Source organism: the organism of the source record quoted next, unplaced genomic scaffold (genome assembly GCF_019419815.1).
Source record: "Pyrus x bretschneideri cultivar Hongxiangsu unplaced genomic scaffold, Pyrus_bretschneideri_v1 Contig6, whole genome shotgun sequence".
NCBI lineage: Eukaryota > Viridiplantae > Streptophyta > Magnoliopsida > Rosales > Rosaceae > Pyrus > Pyrus x bretschneideri.
Window position 1 is genome coordinate 8170352 of NW_025999798.1, and position 21559 is coordinate 8191910.

A 21559-nucleotide genomic window follows, 5' to 3' on the forward strand; every position below is an offset into this window, starting at 1 on the left:
TCCAAGCACTCCTTTCAAAAGCACTTCCTTCACGCTCCTCACGCAAACGCGTCACAGCCAACCCTATTTTAATCCCTCCAACCCACCAAACCAAAAACACAAAAGTCATAACAGAAAATACAAACACAAAAATGATAGATCAAGAGAGGCCAGCCGGAACTCCCCCCCACGGGATTCTGCTAGCTGTGGTGGTCGTGGCGGTGATCATGGTGCCGTACTTTCTAGGTGACCAAGGAGAGGCCATTACCGAAGGTATCTCCGAGCTTTTGAGCCCGTTGGGTCTTCTCCTTCTCCCCATTATTCTCCTACTCACCATTCAGTTTCTGTCATCGGACAGCGGCTCATTCGTCTCCTCCTTGTTCTCGACCGGGGAGCCCGACACCATCCACAGAGTCAGTGGCTCGCCGGTTGGGGTTGCATTGTTTCTCGTCCTCGTCATATTCCTTCTTTACAATAGGGTTTCGATCTTTGGCGGCGGCGACGACGGGGATGATTAGTTACGGCGTGAATCCGGCCGAGTTTTAATGCTTGTATTTGTGTATTACAGTTAATTATACAGCTTAGAGGGGATGTAAGAGTATTAGTATTGGGGTACGTACTCAAACTTCTTTTCATGTATGAATGAACCTGGCTTGGGGGTGGGGTTGAATTGTAATTAGAGGGAATAACGAGGTGACGAATGGAATTTCAGGGTGATAACATGAGGATATTTTGATCATTTAAAATAGTTGAGGGACAGTGTCGGTGCGAGGAGCGTCTTGCCTGCCATCTTCGCTCCGTACTTTATGGCCTTATTTGTTGAAATGAGTGATTTCTGCACATTCCGTTTTTACTTTATGCACTCTGGTTGAATTTTAGCTTTTGATTTTTATTTAATTTGTTCGATTGCTCAATTAAAAAATCATGTTCAAAAGTGAAAAATGGTGGACAAAAATTACCTCCCTTATTCATTCTTTCACGCGGGCATGTGGACGCTTTTTATTTTTTTAATTTTTTTATTTTTAAGAAACAATAATTTATATTAAGGAAAAGATAAATGAGCTTAATTTCATAATATGCCAGTAATAATGTAATCCATGTTCAAAAGTGAAAAATGGTGGACAAAAATTACCTCCCTTATTCATTCTTTCACGTCGACATGTGGACGCTCTTTATTTATTTATTTTTTTAAATAACAAATAATAATTTATATTAAGGAAGAGAGAAATGGGCTTAACTTTACATTAGGCCAATAATAATGTAATTCAAATTCGTTTTTGTGAGAATTGAATCTAAGACTTCTCATTTACAAATGAAAAAGAATATAACTTGACCGTAGTACTAAGTATTTTGCGAATGCTCCTTTTGATTTGATCTAATTTACTTTTAGATGCATTGGGCTCAAGATTGATAATTTTCTTTTTTAAGTAATAAGTTTCATTAGTCATGTAATTATATTTATATTTAATAAATTATCTTGTAGTTATATTTATGTTTAATAGGTTAAGTAGTGAAGAATTTGGGATGCAATCTTTGTGTATCTATCCTGAAGAAAGTGAAGTGGGAACATGATACAAAATTAAAAAATGGCGGAGAAATAAGCAAACGATCCTTCCTTCTTTGTATTATATTATAATTAAGCATATGCAGATGCAGATGCAGTGGACCAACATGAATATGTGCAGGGTTTGCAGGGGCCAGGTTTGGCAAATTCAACTATTATAACCTTTTTAGGCCAAATTTGAGTGACGGATTTCCAAGAGACAAGAGATTGATATCAAGTTAGTAATGAACGGATCACAAAATTTTAGATGAGAAAGATGAGAAAGTGAGATATAGACATTACAAAGTCATGTGATCAAAATTCAGACCCAAAGACCTTGAATGGAATGAATGGTCGACCGCCCCTGAACCGGCAGCTGCCCACTCTTGCCTTAACGTGCGTACCCCTACTTATAAGGATGACCCGAGCTCATAAAAGAAATCGAGCAGGGAGGTATCTCAATTTCTGACATTGAACATTTGATGAAGTTCTAATGAGCAGTAGCAAGTAGCAACCATGCATTTTCACTCAGGACTAAATTTGTGAAGATATCATGTACTCCCAGACCATCTCCAACCCCTGGGCTAAAAGCTAAATTTTTAGCCCAAAAAATTTAGTTTTTAGCTTAGAAACAGTTTTTCTACGCAAACTCTTCTGACCTAAATTTTTAATTCAAACAACATTCAATAATTTTGACAACGTAATAGACAAAAGACTTTGCACAAGAAAACACTTCAATTTATTACTAGAAAATACCAACATAGTACACTTAAAATTATTACATAAAATAACAACATAGCACATTTAAAATTAACACAAGAACACATTAATACACCAACATCATCAATGTTCACCTTCTTGGCGCCATATATGCTCAACCAAATCTTTGCGAAGTGTGTCATGACCTCGAGGAGCTTGAATTCTATTTAAATGTCTCATATACTCACCCAATGTGATCTTATCCTATTGGGTCTCATATGTGGTTGCAGCGAGATATTCTACATCTCTTGCCATAGCTCTTGTATGTGTTGGTTGGTCATCATCCACATCTTCATCTGAATCTTCTTCAATTTCGATGTACTCATCTTCCACAATCATATTGTGCAAAATTATGCATGTCATCATGATTGAATGAAGGTATTTAGTATGTCACAATCGTGCAACCCCTCTAACAATGGCACATTGAGCTTGTGGGACCCCGAATGCTCTCTCCACATCTTTCCTGTAAGACTCTTGCCTTTGTGAAAATAATTTCTTCTTCGCACTATCAGGATGAGAATAACTTTTGACAAAGGTAGACAAACTAGGATAAATATCACCAGTAGGTAGTAACCTAGCTCGTACATATTACCATTTACCTTGTATTGATATTCTGGTGCCCATCATGAAATTAATTTCGAACCTCTCTTGCTCCTTATTCCCTTTTTCCTTCATGGCCAAACACATTCGGGCCGCTTATTCTTGCTGAAAGCTATGGCTTTCGAACAATCTTGCAAATCCGATAGCAATGTGTCCACTCATCGGTTCTTGGGACTTCCCTTTTCTATTTGCTTTCTTTTGCTTATCTCTTCCCGAGGGCCTTGCAATAGAAGAAGTTGGGGTCATTTCATCGACACCTTCATTGACACCTTCATCTCCATCATTTGTCGGTGCAACTTCACGTTGAAATAATCTTCCCCATTGTTGGTCTGCATCGGTTGCCCACCTTGGACAATCCTTGAGGACGTCCCAAGTGTCACATCTCGGCCCGGGGCGGACCACTTCCCTGGCCCGACTCCATCACCGTAGCACGATATTGTTCGCTTTGGGCTTACCATTCCCTCATGATTTTGTTTTTGGGAACTCACGAGCAACTTCCCAATGGGTCACCCATCATGGGATTGCTCTCATGCGCTACTCGCTTAACTTCGGAGTTCATACGGAACCCGAAGCCAGTAAGCTCCCAAAAGTCCTTGTGCTAGGTAGGGATGGGAATATACATTTAAGGATCACTCTCCTAGGCGATGTGGGATGTCACAATCCACCCCCCTTAGGGGCCCAACATCCTCGTCGGCACACCACAGCCAGGGTTAAGCTCTGATACCAATTGTCACATCTCGGCCCGGGGCAGACCACTTCCCGGGCCCGACTCCACTACCGTAGCACGATATTGTCTGCTTTGGGCTTACCATTCCCTCACGGTTTTGTTTTTGGGAACTCACGAGCAACTTCCCAATGGGTCACCCATCATGGGATTGCTCTCGCGCGCTACTCGCTTAACTTCGGAGTTCCTATGGAACCCGAGGCCAGTAAGCTCCCAAAATGCCTCGTGCTAGGTAGGGATGAGAATATACATTTAAGGATCACTCCCCTGGGCGATGTGGGATGTCACACCAAGCATGATGCAACGTAAAAGGTTGATTTTTTGCTGTTACTCTTGTCCTGTAAATTACCATTACTTTGTCTCCCTATGCAAAAAATACATAAAAACAATTAATTGCAAAATAATATTATGTACATGACAAATAAAATATCAACAAAAAAACTCACAATTTCTGCGGCCCTCTTTCCACTAGCCATGTCAGTCATGACTCTCTCCAAGCTTCCCTCTCATAAAGTGCATGCTTTGTTGATAGTCTTCCACTGATTGTAAACACCACCACCTTCCGTCCCGCCTTTGCAATTTTCATGGAACTTTTCAATGATTTTATCCCACAAAACATTTTTTATTTTGATTTGTGCCAACTGCACCATCTTCGCTAATAGAAACTCATGCCAAGTATAAAGTAACATCTTCCTCACAGGTCCAATTACGACCTCTAATATGCTCTCTTGTCATCTTGAAAAATTTGGAAATGGTAGAAAGAACAATTGGAAGAATTGTAGGAGAAAAGTGAGTTTTGTGTGAATGTTTGAACAAATACATAGGTATTTATAGAGTTTTTGGGTGAATTTTAAGTTAAATATTTTTTTTTAATTATTTTAGCCATTGAATTTAAATTTGGGCTGTTATATATATATATATATATATATATATCACCATTATATTTGATTATATTCGATCTCAGTCGTTGGATTCAACAAATATATAAATATATATATAAAAAAAAAAAGTTTGAATCTAGGCTGTTGGATCAACCAACAGCCTGTCGATTCCATCCGTCGGATCAATAGAGTCGTTGGAGCGCCTAGGGAACGTGGCCGACAGGCTGATAGCTCACGCATCGCGTGCATTTAGCTAGTGGGTGGGGGGGGTGTGGCGCACAAACGCCCGATTTCAAGTGCACTGGTGGGGCCCACGTTGATTTATGGGCTAAATTTTGGGTGGAATTTGGCTTGGGTTTGGCTTTTATAGGTTGGGTTGGGTTGGGTTGAGTTTTCGGGGGGCGGGGGGAATAAATGTGAAAATTTGGCTTTTAGCCCAGGGTTGGGTTTAGTCTTAGAGATGTTCTTACTCATCCATAGGACACTAGTGCCCTTCTGTTTTGATCCCCTGAACAAGTCCAAGGCAAGCAGACTCTTGCGCTATACATGTCACATGCATACTCGGAGGAGGAGGACTCGTCTATGCGGTACACGGAGCCAGGAGTCCGCGACAGTGAGGATTAAACTGTTCTCTAACAACTCTATGACACTGACATAAGACAATAGTGCTAAATCAAAGCAACATAGTTTCCTCCACACTCAAAAAGACGCAAGAAACGATATAAATTCTTCGAAACAACAAATAACTAACAATAAGGGCAGATGCTTAAGTTGCACGGATCGCTACTTGCATACAGACATGCTTTCTATCTGAACCAAATAAAAGGAAACACTAAACAGCAACTGCATAGTCTGATAAAAAGAATACAAAGAAAACTGTAGGGTTTTAAAGCGGAAATAATCACTATCACAAACCAATTGCTCAACTTTTCATAAACTTTCGTAACTGGTATTGACCTCACAGGTTATTTCAAGAGTTGTGTACACTGTTATTTCTAGCCAAATGATATGCCATTCGGGTGCTGAAAACCCTCGCTACCACTATCCTGGACCACATTCCCGAACAGCTGTGTGGCCAGCTAGTAATATCGGAGAGGATATGCAATCCTTGGTCACTTCCAAAGAAGTCGACAGGAGCATTTACAATATCAACCAGCTGTACTTTGAGTCCACGTTTGACATGGTCCACTTCAGCCGTATAGCCTCTGCTTAATAAAAAGTCAAAATACAGAATGTCGTTAAATGGTTAACTTGAAATATGATACCAAATTACCAACCAACAAAGAAACAAGACACAAGGATTCAAATTAACATTTTTGGCCAGGGTTAGAAACAAGGCTGGGAAGGATCTACGGTTCTACACTAAAACGAAAGCACTCAAAGTACCCAAACACGGAAAACTGATTTTAGTGTTTGGCACTGCAACTTACGTATTGTCCATGAATTATGCTTCAAAGGACTTGAATTTCAAAACTGCACGGTTGCTGAGAAATAAGTAGGGGTCAATAATTTGTGCTGAATATGAATTGTGCTGAAAACACACAGCACGAAAAGGAAAGAGCAACGTTAAACTCCCGTAGAGGATCATGCAATTCACACAATAGGTCCACATGGTAAAGCTGCTTAAAAAAGATGAGGATTCAGCACCCGGCTACAAGGCAACTGTTTAAGTTGATAATTCAACCAGTAGGCTGAATTCAGAAAAAGCTAAGGTTAGGACAGTGGAAGACGTGTTCTAATCAAGCAGACAATGAACAAGCAAAAGTTATAGATCTTTCTTTTTTGAAAAATAAAATATCTAACCTTCATGCTACTCCAAGGTTATTCAATTTGTCGCAGTGAGGAGTAGGTAGATTCTTACTCCAGTGACGCCTTTGAAGCTCAACCCGACAGTAGTGTACAAGCACATTTTTGTAATCCTTGATAACGCTGTTCTCTATGTTATCTCGAGCAACACTTCCAACAGGATAACTCTCATCAAATGCTTGCGATTTAACAAAAAATTCCACTCCATATTTCTCTGTCGTCTTGGGAATCTGGTAGTTGTAATTCTTCTGCAATGAGTAGACAGGCTCCGAGAAGGGCAGATATGCTAACAACACAATTACCAAGAATGGTAATATTTGAACAAGAAGCATGATGTTAGGTCCCCCTCCCTGAGACTCCTCCCTCTGATGGCCAGCTGGTCTACTAGTCCTATAAACACGACCTGTCCGAAACATGTCTGATTGACCAAAGAACGCCCTGAATATCTCATCGGGGTCAAAATCATCGTCAAAAAAGTCATTCCCACCTCTCCTCCTCCTCCTCATATTATTGTGCTGCTGGTTGTACTCAAATTCATCAACCAGTCCAGTCTGATCATACTGCCTCCTCGAATCTCCATCACTCAAACACTTGAAAGCCTTGCTCACTATCTTAAAAGCCTCTTCTGAACCAGGAGCCTTGTTCTTATCAGGATGAACTTTCAGTGACAATTTCCTATAAGCCTTCCTAATGTCCTCACCCGAGCAAGTCTTCTCCACGCCAAGAATTGCGTAATAGTCTTTGTTTCTCTTAATCTTCCTAACCAACTGAATATGCTCTTCTGTATAACTAACCTCCCCATTCAAACCGCGGTCCAACTTTTCCACACCGGCCCCCTTCCTAATCTCACTAGCACTCTTCTCATCAACAGAAGATGCGGAAGACCCCGAATTAATCGCCTCACACTTAACCAAAAGTGCATCAACTTGCAAATTCTGATTAAGCCGTTGTGCTATCTTAATAAATTTCAACGCACGCCCTTTGTTGCCGGAAGCAATTGCTTCTTCGGCAATTCGAACACACCTCAACGCTTCATCCTTATTACCTTCCATTGTCAAAAACCTACTGCTGATTCAACAATTCAAAAAACCCAATGCCCAAAACTCGGTAACAAGAACAAGAGATGCTGGCATGGACGAACCAGTGTTCGAATTGGACAAATCCCAATCTCAATTCGAATCCCCAAATGGGCGTTTTCGGTTCCGATTATCCAATCGGTGAATTCAATTTGTCCTAATTTAAAGGAAATAATGCAGATTAGATTCTGATGCATACACATTGAAACAAAATTAAGGTCCAAATTGTTGAAATAATTACGGAGACAATTACCTGAGAAATGGATCGGAAACTCGAAAGGTGAGTGCTTGAATGCGTGCGAGAGAGAAGGTTTCCGAGTTTTGGACACGAAGGGACCAACAGCAGAGGACTCAAACAGCGAGTCTCCATTTGATCGCCACCATTGAATGGTCATCCGGCCAATTAGACCACGCCACGTCGGTACTTGGTGCAGAAGAATTTTTCCACTTATTACAAATGTTTTTTCGGTCAGATTTATTATTACAGAGGTTCAGTCGATTTCTTTTTTATTTTAATACAGGTGAGTCTTACCAAATCATTTTTAGTACAGTTCACTTTTAACGTTAATGATATTTTTATTTTAAAAAATCATTCATGGTATTATTTACTTACAATACAGTTTTATCATTTTAGTTAAAACTCAGTTTTCAAGCATTTTTTATTAATTTTCCTTTAATACAATTATATTTTACGGTCAAACATTATATATTAATATCAATGTGATGATTATATTATACTTGTAAACATTAATTTAAAATTATTATCAATTTATTATGAGTGATACATTATGTAGTTTTGCCCATATTTCCACTATTTACCGTAAACTAAATATATAATTGTATTTAAAAAAAAAAGGTTTTAATTGCCATAGTTTTTTTATTTTGAACAATATTTCAATCTCATCTAGATTACGAGAGCGAAATTCAAACTGTGTTGCATAGGAGAGTGTATATTGTTCATTGTCAAGGTTTTAAAAAGCATTAGGCGCTAATAGGACGGCAGGTGCGGGTCTTGCACCTAGGCGTTTAGGTGGTGGCCTAGGCCCTTTTTTTTTTTAATTATAATTAAATTTGTTATATAACATATAAATAAAGTATATTTATACTTTAAAAAAATACATAATATTGTATTGGGGTTAATTAAAAAATATAATGACATATAAATTATAGAGTATCAGAGCATATTAAAAACATGGGAAACAAACATATAACAAATGTTCATCCAAATATTTACAAGTCTCTTATAATTTAGTGAAAAAATAAAATACAAAATGAAACTTATTTATTTTTTTATTTTAGTGAGAGTCGCGACCCGCCAGTGCCTATGTAGAGTGCCTAGGCAGTCCTAAGTTCAATTTCTTAATTTTCAAACGTTTAAGAATTAATCAAGATATAACAACTCCTCGTATACAAATAAAATGACATTTTTACTCTCTTAAATGGTGATAAGTCAGTCTTTTGGGCTTGTGGGATAAACAGGCCAAATTCAGGGTCCATGGCGGAAGGGCATGATGTTTAGCCCTCCTTCAATATCGTTTGTATCAAAAAAAAAAAAACAAAAGAATTGCATAAAACAAGCACGAAATAACAATTTACAAGGCATTCCCCCTTCGGACCAAACCCCATTTTATTGGTTTTTGCTTCGGTTGCTTACATAAAACAAGCATGAAATAACAACTTTATAATATATAGAAAGTTTGTGCTTCTCATAGAAACAAACGATGCAGTTGCGGTAGTAAGTATTAGTTATTGAAGGGGTAGCAACAAAGCCATTTTCTGCTCTGGCATCGGCTTACTGATTTACGTCGGGGAAAAAAGAAGTTAAAGAACCGGCATCTTCTGGAAACAGTCGTTGAGGTTGGACCCCGTTTCCTTCCTGGACAAGGTGATGACCGTTGGTTGCTGATGACAGGCTAGAGTTCATGTTCACAGAAAATGGAATGGAGTCTGCAGTCTGTCCAAGTGAAGTTGTATGCCCTGCCCGAAGCCAGTGCATCAAGTCATTTGATCTTCCCATGGAAGCGTGCGCCGCCTGTGAAGGGAAATTGGTTGGCAGCTGCTGCATCATTGGGAAGTTGGGATGAGGGGGATCATTGCTTCCTTGATAAGCGAAACCAAATGGGGATTCGCAACTGGTTTGAGCACGCACGAGACACGGAAAAGGTGCATGTAATTAAGATACAAGACGGTATTTAAGAAAAATGAAGGACAATGAACACAATGCAGTTTTCAATATGACTTGGGAGATTTGAGTATATCGAAAGCTTACCCGCCCTCAACAACTCGAGGAACCAATGGTGCATTTGGCATGCCAATATAATCAATCCCGGAACTCAAGGTTGCCGATGGATATGAAGACCAATTAGCACCGCCAGTATAGTCACCAGTTGAAAACAAATTGGTACAGCTATCACAAATTAAAGGTTCGGGTCCCCAGTCAATCCGGGAAGGATTCGAAGGAAATACGTCGGTGGGTACGGGAAGGCCAGTCCATTGATTGTAGGTATAAGGATTACCAGAAAAGACCGGATATGGGTCAAGCAAATCCGCTTCAAAGGGTGGTTCTGAGCCTGTCGTGAAACTAGTTTTATATCAACTGATAATTTGAACTTAAGGTGAAAGCAAAAGAAGATGAACTTACCGTGACGGGTAGGCGATAACCATCCCGTTTCCCTACAAGGTTTGAAACATACATATATAAGGCAAAGATCCAGAGGCACTAATTATGTTGTGAAGTTCAGTAAACTGCTTGGAGTGTCGAAACAGTGCTTACCATTCACCATGATGGAAACGGCGTAGCATGGTTCCCTGTTGCCCCTGAAACATCCACAAACGTATTTACGAACTAAGAAATATTTGTACAAAGAGCATTAAACATCCAGGTATGGTGTGCAATGGACAATGCTACTCACGAAATGGATGAGATTTACAGTCTAACAATATAAATTGGTTTTATCTATTTACAGATTTATAAACTACGCGCATTAGTTATCGCATCTTGTTCTGCAGGGGTGTGCACATCGTATTGTATCTTGGCTCGTACTCGCGATTCACTCAAATTTTACAACTTCTGTGAAGCTTGTTTGATTTGAAAGAAAAGAAAGAAAAAAAACAACATTGATAAATGCTGTGATTACTTTTACCATGTCAAGGAACTCGATAGGACTGTCCTCATAATCCATCTCGTCCTCAGATAGGTCGAGCTCACGGTCAGGGCTACGAGATACATAGTACCTCCATTCGCCATTCTCAATTTCGCGACAATTAGGGCATTCCATGACACCCTTTACATTGAATGCAGAACCAATGCAATCTGAAGAGAAAAGCCATAAACCAGCATATGAATGGTAAGCATAAACCAGCACACTACATTTAGACCAAAAGCCATTTGAAATAGCTCCAACCAAGTTTAGTGAGAAAACCAACAACTATTAATTAACTCAATTTAAACACCCTTGAGTTCTAAGGTTTACATCAATGCTTTTGAAACAGCCGATTCTCGAACAACTTAGGCACACAGAATCGCAAAGCAAATTTCGGACAACCCGATTTTTCGAAATCCTCCAGTGTTTTCCTGATCCACATTTAAACAACACAGATAGCCTTGGTTTTCATGAACACACATTCAGGACATTGACTATTGAACTCGTAGTGTCGGTAGTTCCAGCATCAACACACATTCAGGAAATAACAAAACAATAATTGTGAACAAATATTAATTCCATACGGAAAAATTAGTATCTGGTCCCTAATTACTAATGTTCATTGATTGATTTGTTCCCTAACATTAACATATTAATTAATTTATATGTCAGTTACATAATTTTTTTGAAATAAAAATTAGTAATTGATTTAGGATCTTAATGCTCACACCCTTGTTAAACTCCTAATTAATTTTCAATTCAAAACATTTCCCCCCCCCCCAAAAAAAAAAAAGGATAAGTTTGTACCCATTAATTTTTTATAAAATGATTTTCAAATTTTTAATCTTAAATGTGCCCATTCTTAAATACACAGACTTATTACATGTAAAATGTATCATTTTTTAATATAAAATGTACGCATTTTTATATAAAATTCATTCATTGATTAAAGAATGTATCCATTCAAGTTTAATGGAAGAAATTTAATAATGTTATTAAGCCTTTATTTATTTATTTTTATTTTTATTTTTATTTTTTTGTGTTTTTGACAAATGTACTCATGTTTTGGTACAATAATTTTTTGGTTAGAGAGTATAATTTATTCTTTAATATTTTTAATCTCATACATTATGAATTTTAATTAAAATCTCATTCATATAAAACAACCACAAATTTCAGTTTTTAATTTTAAAATATAATAATCCAAATAGAAATACATTATTACATTAATGTCAGGGACTTGGATCAAAAATTGAAAACCACCAAAGTTTCAATAAAATAACATTAGTAGTTAGGGATCGCATCTAAAGTCTCCCACTCCATAGTTATATTTACATACACAAGTATATGTGTGTGTATATATATAGCAAATCCCAAAAACTGGAATTTTTAACATGTTGTGATGACCGCTAAAAGAGGAGTGTCAAAATCGATATCCTATAAATATACAAAGGATACACATACACAACATTAGGAAAATTTTTAGTTAAATAAAAAAATATTGTTCAAAAGTAAAGGAAATTAAATTGAAGAAAATGATTTTTTTTTTGGTCACGCTTTTTTCTCATTTGACACATCACGGTTATTTTTGTTCATTGATTCTTCTTCAAACTCAGCTTGATTGAAATGTCAGAAATAAACTGGGTGTGCATGCGAAAAAAATGGTATGAAAATTAGCTCACCGAGGTGAAACAAGTGAGAGCACTGAAGCTTGACGATAGTGCGGCCACAGTTGTCAGAGACTCCCTCCATGCAGATGGAACATTTCACGGCTGTGGCGTCGTCGGATGACAAAACGGACGACGGAGAATCCATTCGCGCTCTTCAAGCACACGAGAAATGGCAGGGAGAAAGAGTGTAAAGAGGAGCAAAGAAGCAGAGATGAGCAAAAAGACAGAGATATTTATACGCCCAGAGTACCAAAGTTGAACAAATTTGGGTTTCTCCCGCGTTTGTATATGGTAACTTGTTTTATCAGAGTGGCAAGTGTATCAATGCAAATTAAAAGAGGGTTTGGTTTCCCTGTGGTCGAGTCTATGAGGGTCGTTGAGGCGGTGGAATAGGCGGCTGACACGTGGAGGGGTTTTTGATATGTCGAATGGTGATTGGCTCGTTGATGTTTGGATTTGTAGGCTTGGTGATGTTTGAACATTTTTAAGTTGTATTGATGATGAGTGGGCCAAGGATAATCTGACGGTCGTGATTCAATCTTCGATGTGCTCTAGAAAATACATTGAATTTTTATTTAAAAAATTATGCCTACATGTGAGCGTTACGGTAGTGTAGTGCGTTCCACGTAATTGTTATCAGAGTCATGATATTAAATGCGGGAGGATATTATTCGCTTAACAATTGACTTCTGTCTGTCAATACGTGAACAACGTATTGGCTTTATTTGCATCCTCGTGAAATTTGTGTGACAATTAAAGTCATATAATGTAATTTCCTTGTTTGCCTTGCGCAATTGAAAAAGGATAAGAAATTTGGTTGTAAAAAATTTAAAATTCTAATCGCGGTCGGTTTTTGTTGTCGATAATCAATTTCAACAAAGGTTCGATTAAATGACTTGAATAACCTCAAAAGGAACAAGGAAGAGCATGTGACGATTTTGACCAAACCCAAAATTACATGCATACATATGGGTGGAAAGTTAAGCAAATCTTAATAATTGAGCAACTGAGTACTTAAGGCTGAATTAACTCTAACAATGAAGTAATTAAGGATAAAAGAAAAATATAAGGACAAACATGATATATTTAGGAAATGGTTGAGAAACCCTGTATATAGATAAATGTGCAAACTATTCCACCAAAAAAAATAAAAAGATTATTGTTCAAATTAGTAGATAACGTCCTTTAACAAAAGAAAAAAAAAAGAAAAAAGAAAAAAAAAAGGTAAATAATGTCCTAATTAAATTTGAATTAATTGGTTTGACAAAAAAAAAAGGGAATTGTAATTGACACTTCAAAAATCTCATTCTACACTCTAAACTTTTTATATCTGGAAAGAAAAATACACTTGTGAGAAGTTTAGAATGAGATTTTTGAAGTGCCTTCCAAAAAAAAATTGAATTAATTGGAACTTAAGGCTGAATTAACTCTAACAATGAAGTAATTAAGGATAAAAGAAAAATATAAGGACAAACATGACATATTTAGGAAATGGTTGAGAAACCCTGTATATAGATAAATGTGCAGACTATTCCACCAAAAAAAAAATAAAAAGATTATTTTTCAAATTAGTAGATAACGTTCTCTAACCAAAAAAAAAAAAAAAAAAAAAGAAAGAAAGAAAGAACAAGTAGATAATGTCCTAATTAAATTTGAATTAATTGTTTTGACAAAAAAAAAAAAAAAAGGGAATTGTTACTGCCACTTCAAAAATCTAATTCTACACTCCAAATTTTCTATATTTGGAAAGAAAAATATACTTGTAAGGAATGTAGAATGAGATTTTTGAAGTAATAATAACATTTTCTAAAAAAAAATTGAATTAATTGGGCCCGGTTTTATTACAATTCAACAGGCCTTTTTACGGCCCAAATTAAAGTCCAGAAACTCCTAACAAAGCTAGAACTAGTCCGACCCAATCATCCAAAAATCCTCCTTCTACTCGGACTTGGAAACGAATATCCCATTCCCCAATGGCTTAGAAGAAATTTTACAGAAAAGCGAGTACATTCCCGTAATTTCACAGTTGCCCACGATCCTGCCATTCCGTGTTCTTCCCAAACCCTCGCCTCGCCTATATATATCGGTTACCAGGGTGTTCTCAAACCCTCTCATTCCTTTGCTGCGCCGCTCTCTGCCCTCCTCTCAAATCCAAATCTTTGTTGTTGGAGCGATCCGAGCCGCAATTATGTTGGTTTACCAAGACCTCCTCACCGGTACAAGTTTTTTCCCTAATCTTGTCCTGCTTATGTTCAAATTAGGGTTTTGGGTTTTGTTTTTCTTTTTTTCGGTTCCAAAATTAGGGTTTCGATTTGTTAGTTCTAATCTGTATGAAAAAAATACGAAGTTGGATCTTTGTTTAATCTCCAAATTTTAGGTTATGGTACGGATCTGGCGCCAAATTGTTGCTTTCCCGCCGTGTAAATTGTTTTACAAATCCTTCGATTTATTGCTGCGCTAATTGTTTTGATTTATTTAGTGGTGATTGTGTGCATGTAATTTGTTTGTGGGTGCTTTTGCATGTTGTTTATAATTTATGAAGCTTCGGTGATTTATGGTTTTCGAACTCTTTCTGTATATATTTTATGTTATTGGGTACTGAGTACGCATGTTAATTATATTGTGCGAAGCTTTTGAATTTTATGTTAGACTTGCTAATTTATAATTTTGATATGTTGTTGGGAGTCATAATTAGAAAATATTGGGATTGGATATATCTTTGGATATGGTGGATATTGTGACGCAATTTTAAAACTTATTGTGTAAACTACTTGAACAGTTGAACTTAGTAAAGTTTATAGATTTGTTTATGATGTCTGCTGGATCTGTTTTTATTTATTTATTTATTTATTTTAATTGTAAATATGATGTTCTTGGTTTCTTTAACTAATTTATTTAGTTGAATTTCTTTTATCAAGTTGTTGACCAAATTCATGCTTCTATTTTAGGCGATGAGCTTCTCTCGGACTCGTTTCCATACAGGGAAATCCACAATGGAGTGCTCTGGGAAGTTGATGGCAAGGTGAGTTGGTTGATTCTTTAGTTTTTTTTATTTTCGTTCCCCACTTGTTGAACTGTCTTTGTAATTTTATTGTAAGTTTAACCACTCGTTAGAAATATTTAGTTTTGTTTGCAATGTAATTTGAAAGTCGAATGTATAAGTTTAAGCTTTTTTCCTGCGGGGTGTAGTCAAGGTGGTTGTTATTGAACTTTGTGGTTTTAGGTTTATTCTGATATGGATCGCTTGTATAAGGTTAACATGTTGATTGTTATGAATTGCGTAGTTGATTAACTGTAAGTTATTTGAATGATTTTTGGTTCGCAGTGGGTTGTTCAAGGAGCTGTTGATGTAGACATTGGTGCAAATCCATCTGCTGAAGGTGGAGGTGAGGATGAGGGTGTTGATGATCAAGCCGTCAAGGTTGTTGACATTGTTGACACATTTAGACTTCAGGTATGTGGTGCTTACTGTACTGTTGCTCTCCAAGGTTCGTTGTGAGTAGAAATTGATTGCTATTGTCTGATGCTTGCAGGAGCAACCTCCATACGACAAGAAGCAGTTTGTCACATGGGTGAAGAGGTATATCAAACTGTTGACACCCAAGTTGGAGGGGGAGAGCCAAGAGGTGTTCAAGAAGAACATTGAGGCAGCAACCAAGTTTCTGCTTGGGAAGCTCAGCGACCTCCAATTGTAAGTTTTGTTGATATTGCGCCCATGGTGATTGATTGTTCCGTAATCATAATCTGATGTCGTGATCCTATCAGTTGGGGGTTCACTCGTTTCTATGTTACTTAAATGATATTAACAATGAATCGGATGTTGTTTGCAGCTTTGTTGGGGAGAGCATGCATGATGATGGCTGTTTGGTCTTTGCCTACTACAAGGAGGGTGCGACCGACCCAACATTTATCTACTTTGCTCATGGTTTGAAGGAGGTCAAGTGCTAAGCAATTGGCAGAGAAAGTTCAGAGTGCATGTTGTAATCCTAGTCTATATTATTGCTTTCTTTACTTTCTATGTTTAAAATTGGGGGATGAAGTCTATTTTTGCTTTGTTTTGTTAGAATATTGCGCGTTTGTTGACTCGGCTTTATGGCTATCTTGGTTTTAATGGTCTTTCGACTTGGATTTCTTATTTGTGTGGTTCTAAATTTTGATTGAGAAATAACATTGTGTTCTACATTTTCTTCACGCTTTTTCCGGAGGTCTGGAGAGAGCTGCAATCAATAGGATTTTCCTAATCCTCCATTCCCGAAAGGAAGAATGTGAAATTCTTTTTTTTTTTTTTTTTTTTTTTTTTTTTTTTTTTTTTTATATTTCCGCAGGAAGGTAAGAGGTTTGCTCGGTTAATAAATGGGTGCTGAGCTTGTTTGTCCTTGTCAAACCTTTTGCGATTTTACTGTGATTTGAATGCCTCCGGTGGTTTGGAATATTCCGAGGATAATCGGTCCTTGTTTACAAATATACGATGACGGTCCTTGTTTACGAATATACCATCTGACTTTGGACAGAGAAACTCTAGCATTACGGTTAATAATATTCATCTCCATCAGGAATTTATAGATTTTATGTTCGATTCTCATGGAAAATTCTCATTATTGTTGCTTAGTGATATTTTTATTTACTTGTGAATAAATAAATCTTAAGTTTGAATGTCGTAAATGATAAGTTCGTAATCAATTTATTCTCTCCATCCTCTTTAAGTGTAAATACTAAATATATTTTGTTTTTAATTTAATTTAGTTTTTTTTTTGCGTAATGTTGTCTCATAGGGATGTGCTTAGATCTATATGTTAAATCCGTTTGAGAACCGTAGTAGCATGAAATTATGAACAATGTGTCATGTTTTGGTCAGTCAATTTTCGATGGTTGGATCACAGAAGTTGATATAGATTGGGAAAGAAAATCGCATGTACAAAATTCAACAGTAGCCAGATAGTTTGGTGCTTGACAGTTTTCTTCACGGCCATCGGGGAGCGGTTTGCATGGTGAGTACAATAGTTGCTTACATTTCTCAGAACCGTCCTGCAAATGCATATTTGAATTCTGTCACATATTAACTAACACATTCTTTATTCAAAATTAGAGGAGTGTTAAGATCAGTCGCGCACACGAATGCAAGTTGATTACGTCCATTTTTGTTTTGTGGACTCTACAAAATATGAATGATCATATTAGCTCACTGACATGTGTATACGATCGATCATAACATTTCCTAGAACCAGCATTAATTAGATTCAATTTGCTAATTAATTATATCCTCGCTAATTAGTTTTGAATAACAAACAACAAGAAGAAGCTTTACTAATTAATGTAGGTTTAGGAGGTGGTGTTTGGGGTTAATTTAGTTGGAGTGCTTGGGGTGGTAACGGCTGGAGAGGATTGTAGCGTGCCGGTGCTTAACGTCGGTCCTATATATGCAAAGCATGCAGCCGAGTCAAGTGGTAAATTATTCATACATTTTTGGCAGTTGCTTGGATGTCGTTTCGTTACGCCCCATCGGACTCGGTATCTATGAATCTCCGGCTTTTGAGATGGTATGAGCCTTTGAGGTCCAATTGAGTGGCTATCGTGGCACATGTGTAGACACTGGCTCTGTTCTAAAAATCTCCGCCTAGACGGTAGGCGGTTGGTCACTATTCTGAATAATTCCTAAGCGTTTGAAAATTAAGAAATAACTCCTAATAGGGTTTGAAAATTAAGAGATAACGCCTAGACCTGCTTTGTCACCCCCTAGCCCACCTAGGCGCGTAGGATTTAAGGTCAAACCCGCTGTCCGACTAGCACTTAGTGTCTTTTAGAACCTTGGACGTTGATTAGCTTTGTCCAACTCCATTTACATGCACACCAACTAAGCCTATACAAAAACTCAAATGAAAGTTTTATAGCTCAAGCGGTTAAAAATATTTATCTATGTAGTTAAAGGTCTTAAGCTCAACTTGCTCCTCCCTATCACCGCTTATACAAAAAGAAATCAAATAAAAATAACAAGAAAATGTATTTTCCTGCTCAGCTTTCTGTAGGTAGCAACTCGAGACTTCAAATCAAAAGTGTTAGCTGAAGTCGATTTCTGAACTTATGGAACACACTCACACATTTAGGATATCTTTCAACCACATTTTATATGTGGGATTCAGCTTTCAAGGTTACAAAATATAGATTGTTTGAGAACATCCGTTCGGATACTGAATTAGATGCTCAATGGGTACGTGTAGTGGTGGATTTAAGATTCGAATCTCAAGGGATCACAATGTTAAAGGTTCAAGTTTTTTAAGATAGAAAAGAATGTGGAGCGCGTAAAAAAAAAAAAAAAAAAAAATCAGTTTATTCACTGAGGAATTTCTTCAAACACTTGATAAGCTTGTTGTTGTTAGCCGAACAAAAAACAATCTTATGAGTATTCTTGAGAGAATTTGAAGAGTGTTGTTGACGCAACATGCGGGAGACATTTCGTCAAACATTTGGTTTGCACAAAAAAAAACTCGTATCATGCATTTAGAGGATCCTTGGAAGACCTTCATATGTATGTTTCTCGGACTCCGACTAGTCTTAAGATGACTTAAGTTCCAATATGCATTTGCCACTGGATACGTGAGACCATCTTCATGTTTGGAAAAACCAGTTGTGGGATTTATGAAACCTGCTACATATCAAAGCCATGAAGGAGGAAGCTCAAACCCCTTGGACACCCTAGATTTTGTGGAAAAATGAGCTTGGGAACGATAAATTGTTGTATTTTCATGTTTGGGAAATTATTTTTTGATGCACGAGAAAATAGAGAAAAAGTGCAATTATCCATCAACTTGATTTTTATTTTGAAAAACTAAAAAAACATTAAAAAGGAAGTGACATTTGCTGATGATGGCTTGCTTTTTATTTACAACACTTAATTCACCTGTAATGTAGTTGAATTATTTATTTATAATATTATATATATATATATATCACCTTCCTTATTGTTATATTAGAGAGGGGTCTACAGGAGCCAATATTACGAAATTTGATTACCAAAATAAAGGACGGTGGGGGAGCTAATTAGCCTAATTTGATGTGGAAATTAATTAATGTTTAATTAAACTTTAATTGAAATGAAAAGACTCCATCTGATCTCAACCTAATCACATGCTTTAAGTTAAAGCAATCGTTGTTTCCCCAAAAAAAAAGTGTACCAGAAGGATGATAGGTTGAGATATATATAAAGGGTGATAGGGATCAGTTTAGAGAAAAATTAGATGAAACTAATTAAATTCAATGTTAAATGATGTGTCATATTTTAGGTTAGATTATTATTATGGTGGTCTAGATGTAGCGAAAATGCGGGTCTATGTATAATCTCTAAATACAGAGATTCGGATCCCATTAGCATGTATGACTGTAGACCCAATTTACCAGGAAAATTAAATTAATTAATTAAATAAAGATCAAAAGTAAAGAATGAGATTTTTTTTTTTTTTTTTTTTGAACAAATGAGATTATTTACATTAAGAAATGGGAGGTGGGCGAGTTAAGTCTTGCAATGTGCTAGTAATAATGTGGTTTAAATCCGTTCTTCACGATAATCGAACTTAAAACCTCTCACTTATAAATAAATTAAAAAAATCATTAAATTATAGTATTAAGTGACCAAAAGTGTGTTACAAGTAAAAATTAGGAATTAGATATCAAATCAATCGATTCATTCCTACGTTAATTAAAGTATATATGGGCTTCCAAAAAAAAATAAAAAATAAAGTATATATGGAGCCAAAAGTGTGTTTGATGATGTATATGTTTCGTGGCCTTTTCGATTCCAAGAGGGCATAATGAGGACGATAAAGTATTTCGATTGTGTTATTGCGTACAGAACAATCTCATGTATTACTCATTAATTAATGGATGTCTTACTCTTCTGATTTATATAGTAATTATATCAAGTTTATATTTATCCGGTCTAGTATATCGTATTCATATTGAAATACATATTTTTACCAATGAGTCTTTAATACAGTAGTAGTTGTCTTTACTTGATTAGAGGAGGTCGCATGTCGAACTTATAAGAATATGAAAAAGATACATATCTAGAGTAAGTTTGATACCTAATTGTTTTGTTCTGACAATGTTTGTGAAGATCTTGAGTGAGTTAACCCCCATCGAAAGATTAAGAAATCTTAAAAGGGTACTTAGAAAACTAGTTTACACCTAGTCAATAAGCTTTAGATTGAAACTTCAACTTTCTTAACAGTATTAGTGACTCGTGTCCCACATCACCCAAATATATCCACATTCTCATTGAAGTTGGTTATTGTATTACCATGCCCGACTCCCGATTCCTTGAAAATGAGAAATTGAATTTCTAATTTGGTGTAGACCTTACTTCTCTTTTGATTCCTCTATAGTTAACGAATACATGAATTATCCATAATCAAGTCCAATTCCTTAACAAGTCATGGATTTTTTTTCATATTAAAAAGAAATTTCTTTATAAATTGTCAAAAATTTACATAAGATAAACATGTCAAGGTAGAGCAAACCAAGAGGCTACACATGCCAAATACAATACAATTACTTAAACACAATGGATCTAAATCCAACCAATAGGAAAGAAATTCACGATAACTACATATTGCAAGTAGGAGAACTATCATAAATGCACCAAAAGGGGAAACCCGCAACATCATATGGTGCAATCGTTGACAAAGAAGCTATATTATGAGTCACCTGCAATCAACGTTGAGTTTTTCCCTCATAATTATTTGCCTAGTGCACAAACCAAAACCGGCGTTACAAAGAACTCACCTTGACAAAACGAGAAAACAACTACAACCATAACCACAAAGACTCCTCAATAAAGTGAGAATGCGACTACAATTACGAATGATTTCCTTAATAGAGTGAGAAAACAATCACTCAATAAAGTAGGAGTGCAACTATAACCACGAATGCTTTCCTTAATAGAGTGAGAAAACGATGACTACTAAACACACAAGAAGGAAAAGCGAAGAGATGATGGATGCTTAGATTTGTGTGGAAAAGTGAACAATTTTCCTCATTAATTTTATGTTGAGTTCATATTGTATATGTCATGGACACCTCCGTAAAATAGCAAAGTAAACATATAAAAACATAAAGTTCGGGGCCATATGATAACCTTTTTTTTTAATTTTTTTTTTTCTTTCGGTTTGCACTTTTTATTTTTTTGAAAATTGAAATTTATTTGATATTTACTTTCAGTTTTCAAAATAATGAAAATTGAAAACAAGACTAATGTGACTTTCAGTTTTTGGTTTTCATTATTTAATTTTTTTTTTTAAACTGAAAATTAACAGAAGACTTAAAGTAGTTACTCAATAAAATCAATTTTCAATTAAAAAAACAAAAATGAAAAACTGAAAACGAGCT

The 21559-nt window shown here is 36.4% G+C and overlaps 3 protein-coding genes across 5 annotated transcripts; 2 read left to right on the forward strand and 1 right to left on the reverse strand.

Moving 5' to 3' along the window:
- On the forward strand, positions 1 to 556 carry LOC103943665. Its single transcript, XM_009354003.3, has one exon. The coding sequence runs from the start codon at positions 132 to 134 to the stop codon at positions 495 to 497; it is 366 nt and encodes a 121-aa protein (XP_009352278.1). The 5' UTR covers positions 1 to 131; the 3' UTR covers positions 498 to 556.
- Positions 557 to 5308: 4752 nt separating this feature from the next.
- Positions 5309 to 7781, reverse strand: LOC103943664 (chaperone protein dnaJ 49). Of its 3 annotated transcripts, XR_007253721.1 has the most exons (4): positions 7622 to 7781; positions 6290 to 7525; positions 5917 to 5970; positions 5309 to 5691 (listed from the first exon to the last, which is right to left on the reverse strand). XR_007253721.1 is itself a non-coding variant. In XM_048572205.1 (3 exons), exon 2 carries the CDS (start codon positions 7342 to 7344, stop codon positions 6292 to 6294), a length of 1053 nt encoding a protein of 350 aa, XP_048428162.1. In that variant the 5' UTR covers positions 7345 to 7525; positions 7622 to 7781; the 3' UTR covers positions 5309 to 5691; positions 6290 to 6291. The 3 variants fall into 3 exon arrangements, 2 of the variants coding, with proteins under 2 accessions (XP_048428162.1, XP_048428163.1); XM_048572205.1 differs by lacking the exon at positions 5917 to 5970; XM_048572206.1 differs by lacking the exons at positions 5309 to 5691; positions 5917 to 5970 and adding an exon at positions 5977 to 6177.
- Positions 7782 to 14238: 6457 nt separating this feature from the next.
- On the forward strand, positions 14239 to 16363 carry LOC103943662 (translationally-controlled tumor protein homolog). Its single transcript, XM_009353999.2, has 5 exons — positions 14239 to 14397; positions 15130 to 15203; positions 15507 to 15635; positions 15715 to 15872; positions 16012 to 16363. Exons 1-5 carry the CDS (start codon positions 14370 to 14372, stop codon positions 16127 to 16129), a joined length of 507 nt encoding a protein of 168 aa, XP_009352274.2. The 5' UTR covers positions 14239 to 14369; the 3' UTR covers positions 16130 to 16363.
- Positions 16364 to 21559: the final 5196 nt, after the last annotated feature.

Coding starts and splice junctions, on each gene's coding strand:
- LOC103943665 (XM_009354003.3), top strand. CDS start 132: ATGATAGATCAAGAGAGGCCAGCCGGAACTCCCCCCCACGGGATTCTG.
- LOC103943664 (XM_048572205.1), bottom strand. CDS start 7,344: ATGGAAGGTAATAAGGATGAAGCGTTGAGGTGTGTTCGAATTGCCGAA.
- LOC103943662 (XM_009353999.2), top strand. CDS start 14,370: ATGTTGGTTTACCAAGACCTCCTCACCG. Junction 14,398..15,129: donor TTACCAAGACCTCCTCACCG/GTACAAGTTTTT, acceptor CTTCTATTTTAG/GCGATGAGCTTCTCTCGGAC. Junction 15,204..15,506: donor TCTGGGAAGTTGATGGCAAG/GTGAGTTGGTTG, acceptor TTTGGTTCGCAG/TGGGTTGTTCAAGGAGCTGT.